We start from the raw sequence: 18,173 nt of genomic DNA, 5'->3' as shown, positions 1-18,173 counted from the left end.
GGAGTGACTAAGCCATGTCAACGGAACGTCATCAGCCTTGGCCACGCCCCCACCTCTCTGCATTACAGTCCGTGCGGCTGTGAGTTGATCGCGCATGCGCGATCCTCACTTGTGCTGCGGCTACCTCCAACTTTCTAACTGCGGCTAATAGCTCAACCCCTCCCACAAATATAACAGATCAACCCCTCCCACAAATATTCATGAGGGAGAGATGAGTCATTGTTGTTACTGCTGCATGTAAACACAGCAATAACAGAACCTGGAAAAGGTGTAAGGATCGTTCTTTTTTCAAAAAATCAAGCTTGACTAATGTATATGTATATCCTGATTAATTTTGTTAGGTTTTATTTTTTTTCCCATAACTCGGATAACCCCTTTAAGGACTCAGGGCGTACAGGTACGTCCTAAGTTTAAATCGCGATTGCGGCACGGCGGAGGTTAATCGCAACAGGATGTTCGCTGAAATCATTCAGCGGGCATCCTGTCACAACGCCGGGGGGGGTCCCGTGACCCCCCCGTGTCGGCGATCGCCGCAAACCGCAGGTCATTTCAGACCTGCGGTTTGCGGCTTTTACCTTATTCGGCAATTGCGGGCGGCGGTGCCATCGGGTCCCCATGCGGCTGTAGGGGGGACCCGATGGCATGGAAGGCAGCGCGATGTCTAAGGAAGGTATCGCGCTGCCTTCCGGTGACGAGCCTGTGAGATCCAGCCCCCTGGATCTCACAGGCCGGAAGCTGTATGAGTAATACACACAGTATTACTCATACAGCCAATGCATTCCAATACAGAAGTATTGGAATGCATTGTAAAAGGGATTAGACCCCCAAAAGTTGAAGTCCCAAAGTGACACAAAAAATAAAGTGGAAAAAAAAGTTGAAAAAATAAAGTTTTCCCCCCCAAAAATTAAAAGTTTCAAGTAAAAATAAACAAAAATGTAATTTCCCCCAAATAAAGTAAAAAAAATTGGTGAAAAATAGGAAAAAAAAGTATACATATTAGGTATCGCCGCGTCCGTATCGACCGTATCTATAAACATATCCCATGACCTAACCCCTCAGATAAACACCGTGAAAAAATAAAAAAATAAAAAACTGTGCTAAATAAACCATTTTTTGTCACCTTACATCACAAAAAGTGTAATAGCAAGCGATCAAAAAGTCATATGCACCGCAATATAGTGCCAATAAAACCGTCATCTCATCCCGCAAAAATCATACCCTACTCAAAGTAATCGCCCAAAAACTGAAAAAATTATGGCTCTCAGACTATGGAAACACTAAAACATGATTTTTTTTGCTTCAAAAGTGAAATCATTGTGTAAAACTTACATAAATAAAAAAAAAGTATACATATTAGGTATCGCAGCATCCGTAATAACTTGCTCTATAAATATATCACATGACCTAACCCTTCAGATGAATACCGTAAAAAAGTAAAAATAAAAACGGTGTAAAAAAAGCCATTTTCTGTCACCTTACATCACAAAAAGTGTAATGGCAAGCGATCAAAAAGTCATCAAAATAGTGCCAATAAAACCGTCATCTCATCCCGCAAAAATCATACCCTACCCAAGGTAATCGCCCAAAAACTGAAAAGATTAAGGCTCTCAGACTATGGAAACACTAAAACATGATTTAAAAAAAAAAAAAAGAAATCATTGTGTAAAACTTACATAAATAAAAAAATGTATACATATTAGGTATCGCCGCATCCGTGAAAACCTGGTCTATAAAAATATCACATGATCTAACCTGTCAGATGAATGTTGTAAATAACAAAAAATAAAAACGGTGCCAAAACAGCTATTTCTTGTTACCTTGCCTCACAAAAAGTGTAATATAGAGCAACCAAAAATCATATGTACCCTAAACTAGTACCAACAAAACTGCCACCCTATCCCGTAGTTTCTAAAATGGGGTCACTTTTTTGGAGTTTTTACTCTAGGGGTGCATCAGGGGGTCTTCAAATGGGACATGGTGTCAAAAATAACAGTCCAGCAAAACCTGCCTTCCAAAAACCGTATAGCATTCCTTTCCTTCTGCGTCCTGCCGTGTGCCCGTACAGTGGTTTACGACCACATATGGGGTGTTTCTGTAAACTACATAAATATTGAGTTTGGTTTGGCTGTTAACCCTTGCTTTGTAACTGGAAAAAAACTATTAAAATGGAAAATCTGCCAAAAAAGTGAAATTTTGAAATTGTATCTCTATATTCCATTAATTCTTGTGGAACACCTAAAGGGTTAACGACGTTTGTAAAATCAGTTTTGAATACCTTGAGGGGTGTAGTTTCTAGAATGGGGTCATTTTTTGGTGGTTTCTATTATGTAAGCCTCGCAAAGTGGCTTCAGACCTGAACTGAAAAATTTCAAGATTTGCTTCTAAACATCTAAGCCTTGTAACATCCCCAAAAAATAAAATATCATTCCCAAAATGATCCAAACATGAATAGACATATGGGGAATGTAAAATAATAACTATTTGTTGAGGTATTACTATGTATTATGAAAGTAGAGAAATTGAAACTTGGAAATTTGCAATTTTTTTAAATTTTTGGTAAATTTGGTATTTTTTTATAAATAAAAATGATTTTTTTTTTACTTCATTTTACCAGTGTCATGAAGTACAATATGTGACGGAAAAACTATCTCAGAATGGCCTGGATAAGTCAAAGCGTTTTAAAGTTATCAGCACTTAAAGTGACACTGGTCAGATTTGCAAAAAATGGCCAAGTCCTTAAGGTGAAATAGGGCTGAGTCCTTAAGGGGTTAAAGGCTGAGCTTTGGGGCCCAGGAGCTTTGTCACACCTCTGCTCAGTGTACTCTTAAAAACACAGCAGAACATCTGTAGTCCACATTTGAACACTATTCCTATTACAGTGATACAGTTGTATATATTAAATGATGAGTGATGACTACATTATCTCACAAGGCAGCATGTCATTCAGAAGATCCACATACTATGTACTGTAGTCACAAGAGCACAACGTAGGTGGAGTTAAAACTAGTCAGACTGGTTTAAAGGCAGAGCCGCCCCAAGGTGGATCCCAGGAAAGGAACTGTACCATCAGGGAACAGAGACTAAAAGAGAGAGAACATAGGAAAGCTACATGACTACAAAGCAACCATGTGTGGACCCAGTAAGTTGCCTTTTTTTACTTAATACAACCTGTTGGTATTTATAGCATATTAAACAGCACATCAAGGACTGTAAACTATGTCCATACTTTGTCTTCTGCCCTCCCACACAAATATTTAGAGTATGTTCCTTTTGGAGGGTTCGCATGTGATGTGTAGAACTATGGTAATGTTTGAGGAGGTTGTACAGAGACACATTGGTGAACATTAGGCAATGTTGGTTGATACTGCTGGATATACAATGTGAGCTGTGAATAGGATATAGAACATTCTCATTGCCCTTATTAAACTTCAGCTCTAGAAGACATTGTTATTGTCATGTTTCTTTGTGTAATCTGTAGGAGTGTTTATGCTGGGCATGTTAGAAGTACTGTATATTCAGGTGGTCTAAACCATGTGGTGCCTTATTATGGCTTTTAGGTCAGTGGTCCCTGCCCGCCGCTGCCCTGCTACTCAGAATACCGCCCAGCGTCCTCTGCAAACTACTCTCTATTGCTCCAGTCTCACGCGCTCACCTGTGACCTCTTATAGGGCCAGTGCACACATTTGCAAATTCTTCCCCAGCCAATTGCTGAGGGTCCCCAAGTATATTAGTCTCCATCTCCAGGTAGAGGGTGCATGAGCTTAAGGCTCCCTGTGACCAGCAAAGGTGAAGACTTTGTGCTTCTGCGATTCTCTTGCATTAATCCTGCGTTATCCAGCCTGTGTCCCGTCTGTGTTCCTGCCATGTACCCATCCTGCCTGTGTACTCCAGTCCTCACAGTTCAGCTTTCAGTTTAAGGGTACTTTCACACTAGCGTTTTTCTTTTCCGGCGCTGAGTTCCGTCCTAGGGGCTCAAATCCAGAAAATAACTGATCCGGCCAAAAACCCTGAACACTTTGACTGAACGCCGGATCCGGCCTTTTTCCCATTGACTTGCATTAACGGTGTGTGTTTAGTCAAACCGGATCCGGCTTTTGCATGTTAAACCTGAAAAATGGGGAAAAAAAGTTAAAGTCCATAAATGGCGGATCCGTTTTTTCCAATGCATTTTTTCATTGTGATAAAAATCCTGATCAGGATTCAAATGTAATCAGTTTTGACATGTTTTTCCGGAGCCGGCGGGCAGTTCCGGTGTCGGAATTGAACGCCGGATTCAAACAACGCTAGTGTGAAAGTAGCCTAAGTCCATGCTTTGGTTCTCTTAGGCTACTTTCACACTTGCGTTGTTTGATTCGGCAGGCAGTTCCGTTGCCTGAACTGCCTGCCTGATCAGGCAAACTGTATGCAAACGCATGTCATTTTTTTTGACTGATCAAGCATTTTTCAGACTGATCAGGATCCTGATCAGTCAGAAAAATGCCTGATCAGTCAGAAAAATGCATTGCAATACCGGATCCGTTTTTCCGGTGTCATCAGGCAAAATGGATCCGGTATTTATTTTTTTTCTCATTTTTAAAGGTCTGCGCATGCGCAGACCGGAAGGACGGATCCGGCATTCCGGCATTCAGGCAAGTCTTCCGTTTTTTTCGCCGGAGATAAAACTGTAGCATGCTACGGTTTTCTCTTTTGCCTGATCAGTCAAAATGACTGAACTGAAGGCATCCTGAACGGATTACTCTCCATTCAAAATGCATGGGGATATGCCTGATCAGTTCTTTTCCGGTATAGAGCCCCTGTGACGGAACTCTATGCGGGAAAAGAAAAACACAAATATGAAAGTAGCCTTAGGGCTCTTTCACACTTGCGGCAGGACGGATCCGACATGCTGTTCACCATGTCTGATCCGTCCTGCCGCTATTTCGCCATGCCGCCGGACCGCCGCTCCGTCCCCATTGACTGTAATGGGGACGGGGGTTGAGCTCCGGCACAGCACGGCGGTGCACGGCGAAAGCCGCCGGACTAAAAAGTCCTGCATGTCCGACTTTTTAGTCCAGCAGCTTTCGCCGTGCACCGCCGTGCTGCGCCGGAGTCCGCCCCCGTCCCCATTACAGTCAATGGGGACGGAGCGGCGGTCCGGCGGCATGGCGAAATAGCGGCAGGACGGATCAGACATGGTGAACAGCATGTCGGATCCATCCTGCCGCAAGTGTGAAAGAGCCCTAAGTCTGTCTGCTCTGTCTGTGGTAAAGGTTTTTGTTTCCTGCTTGCCTTGTTCCTGCATCCGCCACTACCCAACCCGCAAGCATTCCTAGTGTCTCCAGATCAGTGTTGGCAATGTCTGCAGCTCCAGTATTAGAGACTGTCTAGACTGTTTCTGCGATTGTGGTTTGGTTTCCCTGTGTCCCAGCCATCAAGCCAAGTTTCCTATTGCCAAAATCCACAGATTCAGTATTAGTGACTGTTCCCATTGCACCTTTTGATTTTGTGCATTTTTGGTGTATTTTCTGTGCTTAGAGCCTCTGATGTTTGCACCAGAGTCCCTGACCCAGTAAGTCAGCTGCTAACTATACTGTTGAGGTAGCGGTCTGATTGCTTCTACAGGGATTAAAAAGTGATTACTAGGGGAGTGCCAGAATAACACCCTTAGGGTTTAGCCTAAAGCCAAACCAGTTAGGGCTCATGCACACGACCGTATGCCCTCCGAGACATACGGTCCGTGAGCTGGCCATATGTCCCGGAGCGGCATACATCGTGCGCACGGGAGCGCACGGGAGTGCACAGCATCATAGGTTACTATGATGCTGAGCGCATCGGGCCGCCCGCGGGGCTATTGTTCCGCACTCATAATATCATATGAGTGCGGGACAATAGTCTGGCGGGCGGCCCGATGCGCACAGCATCATAGTAACCTATGATGCTGTGCACTCCCGTGCGTACGATGTATGCCGCTCCGGGACATATGGCCCGCTCACGGACCGTATGTCTCGGAGGGCATACGGTCGTGTGCAAGAGCCCTTAGGGGGACAGTGGTTCCACACTCACTGATCCGTAACAATGGCCACGTGAAATCACCGTAAAATGAAATGATATAATTGAGACCATGTCTGGAGAACCCGCCATAAAAGTGAATTATATCCTTTAACTCTGTTCATTTTAATGAGGGAATATTAATTATACTGAATATTGTAAAGCATTTCTTTTCTTATAAAAAACATTCTAAATGAATGAAGTTCAATGATGCATTTCCACAGGAATTCCTCTGTAATCCTATATGGTCACAAAAATAAAAATGAAGCAAAAAATACAATACGGCCTTGCATATACAGATCTTGTTAATAATTACAAACTGTTTATTTAACGTTAGGTATGAGTGGGACCCTGTACCTTCCGCAGATGGCTCACTACATAGTAACCTGTCACCCCACCCTTATCTGATAGTCAGCTGCCAGCTGCACTACATCATCTTAGCAATAAAATCAAATATCTCAGATGTCCATTTACAAAAATGTAAACTGCTATGATCATAAAAATACAGTTAACATACGCAAGCAGAGAAAAATAGCAAAATGACAATAGGCAGTAATGTAAATTCACGAGCGAGGTCAGATGCAATTTGGTGTTAGTGGGTAAATTTAAATCATATAGTAGATTTTTGTCCATTACTTACCCTCCCAACTAATAAAAAAAGACAAAGTTTCCAAAGGAAAGGCTTGGAAATCTTAAAGAATGGACCCCAGTATTATGAGCAAAGCCTAAGGCCTCTTTCACACGGCCGTTTTTTTTTTCCGTTTTGCGGGCCGTTTTTTGCGGTCCGTATACGGAACCATTGATTTCAATGGTTCCGCAAAAAAAACGGAATGTACTCCGTATGCATTCCGTTTCCGTTTTTCCGTTCCGTTTTAACATAGAACATGTCCTATATTTGGCCGCAAATCACGTTCCGTGGCTCCATTAAAGTCTATGGGTCCGCAAAAAAACGGAATGCATACGGAAGTGCATCCGTATGTCTTCCGTATCCGTTCCGTTTTTTGCGGATCCATCTATTGAAAATGTTATGCCCAGCCCAATTTTTTCTATGAAATTACTGTATACTGTATTTGCCATACAGAAAAACGGAACGGACAAACGGAACGGAAACGGAAACACAACGGAAACAAAAAAACGGAACAACGGATCCGTTTAAAACGGACCGCAAAACACTGAAAAAGACATACTGTCGTGTGAAAGAGACCTAAGGGTGATTTATACGTCCTGATGAGGGGACATAACGAGCGCCACAAATATAAAAAAAGATGATCAGCATTTATTTAAAGGGCCTTCAAAATGGCTGATGGACACTGCATGGGTGACAAACAATCGTTTCTACAATCATTTGCATTATGTTAGCAGCACATGTTTACTTGGGGAGATGAGCAATTTTCTGCTTGCACAAAAGATCCAATCAGCTGAAAGACGAGTGATTGCTCATTTGTTGGCTACTTGTCACCCTGTTTACACTGGGCTATGATTGGGAACTTGTGAACACTCATTTGCCTGATGTGTAAAAAGACATTAAAGGGCAATTCCCATCTGCGACATTGATGGCATATTGTTAGGATACTCCATTAGTGTCAGATAGGTGTGGGTCCCATATCTCTAGTTTCAGGGTGGCAGTGATCTATGTCTCCAGGGCCTTTGACCTCTTTATTGCATAGACCAGGCCCCTGCACATACATCAAGTAATTACAATAAAGTATATTCTAGAAAACACAGGGTAAATTTTAAATTTTCCCAACACATTATAAACTTCTCGTTTCCATGGTTATGACCACCCTGCAATCCAGCAGCAGCGGGCGACTGTGAGTGAGTGTACTTAGACACGCATGTGCAGCAGCTTCCTTCCTTGCCCTGCAGCTGTGGCCATAACCATGGAAACGAGCAGTGTATAACGTAATGGAAAAATGAATCCAGCCAGCAAAGGAAGCAATATGGATAATAACGATACATTAGTAAGTGCCTTGTATTAACTTTCTCTACATGATAAATGCCATTTGCTCAAGTGAGACAGCCCCTTTAAGGCGTACCTCCCAACTTTTGAAAATGAAGAAGAGGGACATTATGTGCGGCCAGTTTTGTGCGCTGTGGCAAATTTTTTTCAGCACTAGGCCTTGCCTCTAACTCCGCCAAAACATAACTAAACACCTAATCCCACCAGTCCCCTAAATGCCCCCACATAGTAATTACTCTTCCGTTATGCCACGACACAGTAGTTATGTCAGCATTGTGCCCCCTTCACAGTAGTTATGTAAAGATACGTGCCTCTCAAAGTAGTGATGCCTAGATATTTGCCCCCTCACAGTAATTATGCTCCAATATGTGCCCCCTCACAGTAGTTATCCCCACATTGTGCCCCCTCAAAGTAGTTATGGCCAGATATGTGCCCCCTCAAAGTAGTTATGGCCAGGTATGTTCCCCCTCACAGTATTGATGCTCAGATATGTGCCCCCTCACAGTAGTTATGGCCAGATAGGTCGCCCCTCACAGTAGTTATGGCCAGATATGTGCCCCCTCACAGTAGTTATGGCCAGATATGTGCCCCCTCACAGTAGTTATGCCCAGTTATATGTCCCCTGACAGTAATATGCCCAGTAAAGTGCAACCTGATAGTAATATGCCTAGGAAAGTGACCCCTATTAGTAATATGCTCAGTACAGTGCCCACTGACAGTAATAGTAACTTAACATAGTTTATGTTCACTCTGTTTTTATTAAGAGGTTCAAGTATAACAATATATCATGACATAGCCAACCATTACATGGACAAAACAAATGTAGGATCACGCAGGATCCAATCTACAATATTACAGAAGAAGAAGTGTCAAAATTACATGTATATATGAATCTGAGTGTCTCTGTATAATAAAACAAACCTTTATGAATATAACACTTTGTTATCAATAAATGGTGTGAGGAAAAATAAAGGCTATCTTCTGTAGACCATGTTTCTCACGTTGTTACTGCTGTAATGAAGCTCGAAGTATATAGCCATGGCATAAAATAAAAGAAAGAGGAAAGAAAAAGAATAAGAAAGGAGGAAAAAGAAGCTGAAAAAGAGGGGGAGGGGAAATGGGAGGAAAAGTTAAGTTTGAGAACATTCAAGGGACAAGCCAGGTTTAAGATTCCCCAAGGGTCTCGACTGAGGTTTAAGTTTACTCTCACTTTAATACACAACAATCTCCATGGCATACAATGTCGTAAGATCTATTTGTACAGGGTTACCAACCACAGCTTAAATCAACATTCCCAATCGTAGCATGTTGATGCAATGGGGAAGCGACAGCCATTTTAGATGACCTTATGAAATACTGTCACACCTCTAACAAAAAAGAGATGAAAGGAAGGAGATATCAAGGGGCTTTAAAGGAGGGAATATTAACCGAACACAAAGTAGGTAGCTGACCTTCACTTCACGTCTGTGCTCTATGTATTATCGCCTGCCTGTTCTCCAAGAATTGTGGAGAATTCGGTAGAATAGAGAAACTCAGAAAGAGAAGGCCATCTGGTATAAAACCCATCACCTTGATCATGTGATAACGCAATCAGCTCTTCCATTCTAAGTAGGTGTCTGAGCTCTTTTGCCCATTCACAGTGCCTCGGAATCACGATGCGTGCCTCCGTGAGAAAAAATCTCAACGCATTTTTCTTCATCTGCGCTAGTCTACCTGAAGTCAGCGACAGAAGAGTCACTTTGGGAGAATTAGTTATTTTCTTCCCCGAAAATTTCTCGTAGACCCAGAGCAACTGATCCCAGAATCCTTTAATCACCTGACATGACCACCAGATATGTAACATGGTACCTTCCTCCTCTGTGTATCAGGTTTTAGGAAGAGCATGTCAAAGTCTGACTCTTCAGAGCAGCGCTGCCGTGCAAACAGCCCTTCTACAAATGTTTTCATCTGAGCATATTCAAGCCACCCTGTTCTCTGTCTCTTAGCCTCAGGCACGATGGATTCAAAATGAGCTATTCTCAAGTTTTTTTTAGAACATCTCGGACCCAAAACGGATTTCCGTTGTTCCATGATCCGTGACCGTTTTTTCTTCCGTGGGTCTTCCTTGATTTTTGGAGGATCCACTGACATGAAGGAAAAAGTCATTTTGGTGTCCGCCTGGCCGTGCGGAGCCAAACGGATCTGTCCTGACTTACAATGCAAGTCAATGGGGACGGATCCGTTTGACGTTGACACAATATGGTGCAATTGCAAACGGATCCGTCCCCCATTGACTTTCAATGTAAAGTCAGAAGTCCCTATTATACCATCGGATCGGAGAGTTCTCCAATCCGATGGTATATTTTAACTTGAAGCGTCCCCATCACCATGGGAACGCCTCTATGTTTGAATATACCATCGGATTTGAGTTAGATCGTGAAACTCAGATCCGACAGTATATTTTAACACAGAGGCGTTCCCATAGTGATGGGGACGCTTAAAGTTAGAATATACTGAGAACTGTGTAATAACTGCCCCCTGCTGCCTGGCAGCACCCGATCTCTTACAGGGGGCTGTGATCCGCACAATTAACCCCTCAGGTGTTGCACCTGAGGGTTTAATTGTGCGTATCATAGCCCCCTGTAAGAGATCAGGTGCTGCCAGGCAGGAGGGGGCAGACCCCCTCCCTCCCCAGTTTTAAATTCATTGGTGGCCAGTGTGGCCCCCCTCCCTCCCTCCCTCCCCTGTATTTAACTCATTGGTGGCCAGTGCGGCCCCCCTCCCTCCCTTCCCAGTATTATATTCATTGGTGGCCAGTGCGGCCTCCCCTCACAGCCCTCCCTAATTAAAATCACCTTCCCCCATCATTGGTGGCCAGTGCGGCCTCCCCTCCCCCCCCTAATTAAAATCACCTTCCCCCATCATTGGTGGCCAGTGCGGACTCCCCTCTCCCCCCCCTAATTAAAATCACCTTCCCCCATCATTGGTGGCCAGTGCGGCCTCCCCTCTCCCCTCCCTAATTAAAATCACCTTCCCCCATCATTGGTGGCCAGTGCGGCCTCCCCTCTCCCCCCCCCCTAATTAAAATCACCTTCCCCCATCATTGGTGGCCAGTGCGGCCTCCCCTCTCCCCCCCCCCTAATTAAAATCACCTTCCCCCATCATTGGTGGCAGCGGAGAGTTCCGATCGGAGTCCCAGTTTAATCGCTGGGGCTCCGATCGGTTACCATGGCAGCCAAGACGCTACTGCAGTCCTGGCTGCCATGGTTACTTAGCAATAGAAGCATTATACTTACCTGCGATGTCTGTGACCGGCCGGGCGCTCCTCCTACTGGTAAGTGACAGGTCTGTGCGGCGCATTGCTTATTGCACAGACCTGTCACTTACCAGTAGGAGGAGCGCCCGGCCGGTCACAGACATCGCAGGTAAGTATAATGCTTCTATTGCTAAGTAACCATGGCAGCCAGGACTGCAGTAGCGTCTTGGCTGCCATGGTAACCGATCGGAGCCCCAGCGATTAAACTGGGACTCCGATCGGAACTCTCCGCTGCCACCAATGATGGGGGAAGGTGATTTTAATTGGGGGGGGGAGAGAGAGGAGGCCGCACTGGCCACCAATGATGGAGGGGGTGATTTTAATTAGGGGGGGGAGGGGAGGCTGCACTGGCCACCAATGATGGGGGAAGGTGATTTTAATTAGGGGGGGGGAGAGGGGAGGCCGCACTGGCCACCAATGATGGGGGAAGGTGATTTTAATTAGGGGGGGAGAGGGGAGGCCGCACTGGCCACCAACGAGTTAAATACAGGGGAGGGAGGGGGGGGCAGCACTGGCCACCAATGAGTTAAATACAGGGGAGGGAGGGAGGGAGGGAGGGGGGGCCACACTGGCCACCAATAAATTTAAAACTGGGGAGGGAGGGGGTCTTCCCCCTCCTGCCTGGCAGCAGGGGGCAGTCATGTACACAGTTCGTAGTATATTCTAACTTGAAGCGTCCCCATCACCATGGGAACGCCTCTGTGTTAGAATATACTGTCAGATCTGAGTTCTCACGAAGTGAAAACTCAGATCTAAAAAGCTTTTATGCAGACAGATCAGCGGATCCGTCTGTGTGAAAGTAGCCTACGGACACGGATGACGGACGCGGATGACAATCTTGTGTGCATCCGTGTTTTTTCACGAACCCATTGACTTGAATGGGTCCGTGAACCGTTGTCCGTCCAAAAAATAGGACAGGTCATATTTTTTTGACGGACAGGAAACACGGATCACGGACGCGGATGTACAACGGTGCATTTTCCGTGTTTTTAACAGACCCATTGAAAGTCAATGGGTCCGCAGAAAATCACGGAAACCGGAACAACGGACACGGATGCACACAACGGTCGTGTGCATGAGGCCTTAATATGTCCATTTTAATTACATTCATCCTTCCAAACCATGACAGAGCTTTTAATGAATATTTTTTCATGTCTTCTATGTTTTTTTCTGTAGGGGCAGGTAGTTGAGTGGGAATAGTAAGTGTAGCTGGGATGGGATTTGCAGTCCTAGATATGTAATGCTAGTGGTCTGCCGCCTAAAGGAAAAGTTGGTCCGTACAAGAGACACCTCATTGTCTGGCAACGAGATGTACAACATCTCGCTTTTGGTAAGATTAATCTTGAAGTTACTGAGACGTCCAAACCTCTGAAACTCTTTGAGAACAGACGGAAGAGAGATGTGGGGGTTTGAGATATACATGAGTAAGTCATCAGCATAAAGCACCAATTTATGTTGGTGACCTCCTATGTCAACCCCAGTGATATCCTGATTGTTTCTTAGTGCATTATCTAGGTGTTACATTACTAGTACATATAGTAGTGGCGAGAGCGGACATCCCTGGCGGGTACCGTTCCTAATGTCAAAAGATGGTGCCAATATGCCGTTAGTTCGAACTCTAGCTGAGGGATTTGTGTAAAGAGCACAGACTCTATCCACAAAGGTAGGACCTAGACCTAATTGTCTTAATGTAGCTAAACTTCGTGGCACTCTGCCGTCCGTTTGCCGCTGGAAGTCGGGTTCCCACCCCGTCTTAGTAGAAATATAGAAACTCCAGCAATTGCGTTGCAAAAAAGGAATTCTTTTAATTGGTATTTGCGGCTTAATGTAGCTGTCATGAATCCCCAGTGGACCCTGTCAAATGCTTTTTCAGCATCAATCGACAAGAGGCACATAGGGATTCGGCGATGTTGTGCTGTAGAGATAAGATTTATAGTCCAAATCGTATTGTCTCTAGCTTCTCTGCCTAGTATGAAGCCCACTTGATCTCTGTGGATTATCTCAGGGATCACTTTGTTGAGGCGGGTTGCTAATAATTTGGAGTACATTTTGATATTGCAATTAATTAGCGATATAGGATGGTAATTACTGCAGAAAGATGCATCTTTGTTAGGTTTTGGGATCACGACTATGTGTGCCTCCAAAGCTTGTTTAGGAAAGGGGCAGGAAGGGGATATGCTATTAAAAACTTTCACTAGGAATGGTTCAAGAAAATCTTTAAATTGCTTTAAAAAAGGTGCCGTAAAACTGTCTGGTCCAGGACTCTTCCCTCCCATTAATGTGGTCAAAATCTCCTTAACCTCGGATTCCGAGAATTCCTCCTCTAACACGGTAGCCGCTTCCGTAGATACTGTAGGGAGCGCTGTTTCATCTACATACATTTTTATCCTGTCCTCCAAATCTGTAGTAGACATGTCAGCTAATTGCCCCTTAATATTGTAGTGTTTCGTAGTATGATTTAAAGACTTCAGCTATTTGGAAAGGGAGATGAATTGGTGTGCCCGTTGCATCTTTTATACTAGGGATATATATATAGGCACTACAGGGGAGTTTAAACTGCAGGGGGCAGTAGAACTACAGGGGGCACTGCAGGAGGGGCTTTATAAATACTGGGGCACCATGCTTATATTATTGCTACTGGGGTAACTGTAGGGGCATTGTTATTGGACACAACATGTAGGCATTGCTACTAATGGGGCACTCTTGGGGAGTATAATCACTCTTGGGGGGCACTATTACTAATGAGGGAAGTCTGGGAGCACTATTAATATAGGGGGACTATCTGTATGGCACTATTATTTCTGACAGTATAGTGTTTGTGGGCATGGGGAAACACAGCAGGCACAGTATTGGGAGTAGCAGCAGGATGACAGTGGCCTGTATAAATCTAGGGGCTGATCTGTATACATTTGAAATCTGAGTTGCAAAATCTGTAACCGTCCCCCATGTGCCATATAGTAATCCTGGTGAAATCCATGTGCCATATAGTAATCCCCACATAGTTCCAGTATAAAATGCTCTTCTGTCTTCCCCCGTCCATAGTGCCAGTATATATATGGTCCCCGTAATGCCCGGTAAATATATATATATAGATAATGCTCCCCCTGTAATGCCAGTAGATAATGCCCTCCTGTAGTGTCAGTGTGTATATATATATATATATATATATATATATATATATATATATATATATATAATACCCTCCCTGTAGTAACAAGGAAATGAAATGTTGCCCCCAGTAGATAATGACCCCCCACTGTAGTGCCAAGAACATATAATGCTCCCCTTGGTGCCCCCGGTAGTTAATAACCCCCACTGTACTGCCAAGAATATATAATGCCCCCTTAGTGCCCCTAGTAGACAATGACCCACACTGTAGTGCCAAGGAAATGTAATGCTCCCCCTTGGTGCCCCTAGCAGATGATATCCCCCACTGTAGTACCAAGAATATGTAATTCTCCTGGCCATGTTCCTCCCACATTCAGTTTACATCGTCCTGTATAATAGGCCGATGCAAATGAGCTCCGATGAATGTGTCATTATCCATCACTGAACATCAGGCAGTGTACTACAGCCCTTGGAGTGATAGGTTACATAGACAAAATTAATTTAGTTTCAGATCCCTTCCCTCCAAACAGTTAAATGTTGTAGAATTGGTCAGCTAGGCAGGGTATCACAACTCTTCCCTTTTTGGGATGGCCTTGGTAGTTACAGCTGTCAATGTGCTGTGCAGACTTACCCAATAACCCAAAAGTTGTACTGCTGAGGCAAAGATTGGGCTAAGTGATATATGCAAATATCTGGCAATGAAGTGTAGCTTTTTTTTGCACAGATCCTATCATGTTTCAATGTGATCGCTGAAGTTTGTGGGTAATTAGTAAACCACAATTTTTAAAAAAATAAAAAGTAAATACTTGTCACGAGGGTGTTACGAGCCACGTCTGACTCCGTTATACCCGGGGTCAGGAAGTCGCAGCGGGTGGCTGTGCGCTCTATGTCTAAAGATCGCGCTGTTTCTTAATGGTAGCTTTCTGTGTTGGCCTTGCAATCCTTTTTGTCTCACTCAGGGATCCGTAGCTTCTTCTCCTCAGCTGTTTCTTGTCCGTCACTCCCAACCTCCTAATATTCTCCCTCCCACTTCTCTGGTTGCCAGATATAGAGCTTCCTGCCTGGACTTCTATACTGACCCACTGGAGCTGTGTAGCTGAGATTCCTGGTTGTTGTTCCAGAACGTTACCCTCCGGATCCCTGTTGGGCTTCTGTTGTCTGCTGTTGTCGCCCACCTGGGATTATATGTTTTGTCTGTATTGTCTGTCCTCTCCCTAGTGTTTCCCTTTAGAGTTAGTGGTGAGGACTAGTGTCCCCACCGCCCTATTCACTACTTAGGGCTCATCTTAGGGAAAGGCAGGGTTTAGGCATGTGATCGGCGTACGGGTGAGAAACCCGTCTAGGGGTCACCACCTTTCCCTCTCCCTTGGACAGGGCCTTCCCTTTTCCCTTCCTTTGCGTCACGTATGTGATCGGCACGCTGGTCGTGATAATACTTTGTTCTGCTATGAAACACCTACCCCCACAAGCCTACACCAAGAGGGCTTTACCCCCTGGTAAGGCGATACTCTTTCATTGTAAGGTGGAATAATAGCTGTAAGCACATTACACCCCTTCATCAATTCTTTTCAGTGTCTGTTTCAGTCTCTAGGTGGGATGCTATTCAAATGGTATTTGTATGGAACTATCCAAAGGTTATGTACATGATTAACAGACACAGTGACAGTGTCACACGGGCCTTGTTCAGAATGTTTTACCGCTATGTTAGAGAGGGACTGCAGAAATCACCAGTGCAAATCATTGGGCTGTCCTCTGTTGTGAGGTGAGAAAGTCTATACAGATGTTTCTAAGGGCCTTTTTACACAAACACTCATTAGGAATAATCTGCCTGTGTAAAGGTGCTGCCAATTTCCAACTTGTGTTTTACAGTTCGGGGCTCGGATTTTATTACAATTCCCACGGGCCATAACAAAATTCTATGACGGAATGCATAATGGAATGCCTTTAAGAGGCATTCCGCTTTGCATTCCGTCATAATAGAAGTCTATAGGTAGCATAACGGATCTGTCTGGTTTCCGTTATGCAGGAGCCCTCTCATATTATATTATCATAATGCTTCTCATGTAATGCCAGTAGTTATAAGGCTCCAATGTGGTGCCCTGAGTAGTTTTAACGCCTCCTGTAGGTTTAATGCTACCCTCTGTAGTGTTTATAATTCCATTCCTATAGTGCCCCAGTAGTTATAATGCCTCTTGTGGTTATAATGTCTCCCGCTGTAGTGCCCCCAGTATTTATAATGCTCCTCCTGTAGTACTCCTGGAGTTATAATGCCCCCAGCAGTGGCCTCAGTATTCATAATGCCACCTCATAGTGCCCCCGTATTATAATTCCCCCGTAATGTAGTGCCAAGATATATATCTCAAAATACTCACCTGACACCTGCTCCTTGCTGCTTTCTATGATGTAGGCCACAGGCTTCTTCAAGACTGTAGCCTAAGTTCATACATTCTGGTGCAGGCAGTTGTGATGACATTACTATGATCTCTTGTGCTGTGTCATAGTGGGGCAGGCATTCGTGACTGCTTGATCGCACTGCCTAAGACCCGATGCAGGAGGTTCCTGTGATGCCATTGTGACCTCCTGCTCGATAAAAATCTCATGATCTATGAGATTGAACAGCGGAAATGGGGGACACCAGCTCCCATGCCCCGCGGTAAACTGCTGCTCCTCCAAATGTCTAATGGCAGATGCGGCAGTGATTACATGCTGATCTTAACTTATCTCCCACTGGTGTCCTATGTGCTACAATTATCAAGAGGTGCATGCCTCTTAATAATTGTGGCGCCTTTGTGCAGGACTGTGCTCAAAAACAGAAATTCTGCTTCAATCTATGCCTGGCTTGCACCACTCACTCCCTATTACTCTCTGCCCAATTTTAGGAAGAGTGGGGAGAGAGGCTCAAATTTTGGCATGTCATGCGCCAAAATTTGCAGCCTTTTGATGCCAGTTTTCTGATAACAAATGTCTCCCATTGAGGTTTAAAAATACCCCTTTCTGATAAAAATATCTCTTTAAATATAAGAACTGGATATGCAGCGTACTCAAGTTTGGGTTAATAGTGTTCCTGGGTGTTGTAGTGCAATCATGACACTAACCTGAGACGGCTGACTCTCTGCAAGGGCAGGGGATAATAGGAAATGTTTGTGACGCCAGTGCCAATTAAACGGTGGCACGCCGTTTGCTGATAGCAGGAATAACTGAGGAACCACGTGATGTTAAAGCAGAACTCAAACTTTAGTAGTCATCATATAGGGACATTGACAGAAACGCAGTTCCTTTGCAGACAGTTGATTTTCAATACAGTTGATGCAGGCAATATATGTATAGCAAGGTGACTTCAGAGTGTTAAACACAGGACTTGCAGTACAGGCAGCTTGCACTCTATTCCTGACTGATCCTGGAACATAGAAAATCTTCTCCAAGGCCCAATACCCTAGCTCTGGCGTATATCCTTGGTTTTATCTTTATCAAGTACCTCCTCTGTTGTCTTGAGTACCTCTTGCTTTTCTGGACTTTGCCTCTGTCTCTCTCTCAGCTTCCTCAGGCTCTTTAACTGCGGTATTCCTGTTACTGCATATGGGAACTCAGGAGGGGAACCTTCTCCTAGAATCTGGAACCCGGTTACAGGGACTGCAATACCCTCTCCTGGTCTGCAGGCTTCCGGCCTGGACTTGACTCTGACATTGTCTAATCTCTGGTTAGACTAGACCATGAACCTCAGACTCCTTAGACTCCAACTACCACTCTAGACTCCCACTTTAGACTCCCCTTCCTTTCCCTGAC

At 44.5% G+C, this 18,173-nt stretch overlaps 1 protein-coding gene across 1 annotated transcript in view; it reads left to right on the top strand.

Moving 5' to 3' along the window:
- The first annotated feature begins 3,028 nt into the window (after positions 1–3,028).
- TMEM54 (transmembrane protein 54) overlaps positions 3,029–18,173 on the top strand; it is a 31,891-nt gene continuing 16,746 nt past the window's right edge. Inside the window, exon 1 of the mRNA XM_040424592.1 lies at positions 3,029–3,139. Within this exon, the coding sequence (XP_040280526.1) occupies positions 3,127–3,139 (13 nt within the window). The 5' untranslated portion in view covers positions 3,029–3,126. The remainder of the gene's footprint in view (positions 3,140–18,173) is intronic.

This window comes from Bufo bufo, chromosome 3 (assembly GCF_905171765.1).
Source record: "Bufo bufo chromosome 3, aBufBuf1.1, whole genome shotgun sequence".
Classification (NCBI taxonomy): Eukaryota; Metazoa; Chordata; class Amphibia; order Anura; family Bufonidae; genus Bufo; species Bufo bufo.
Note: the sequence above shows the minus strand (reverse complement) of the source record. Positions and strands in the feature narration are given on the sequence as shown.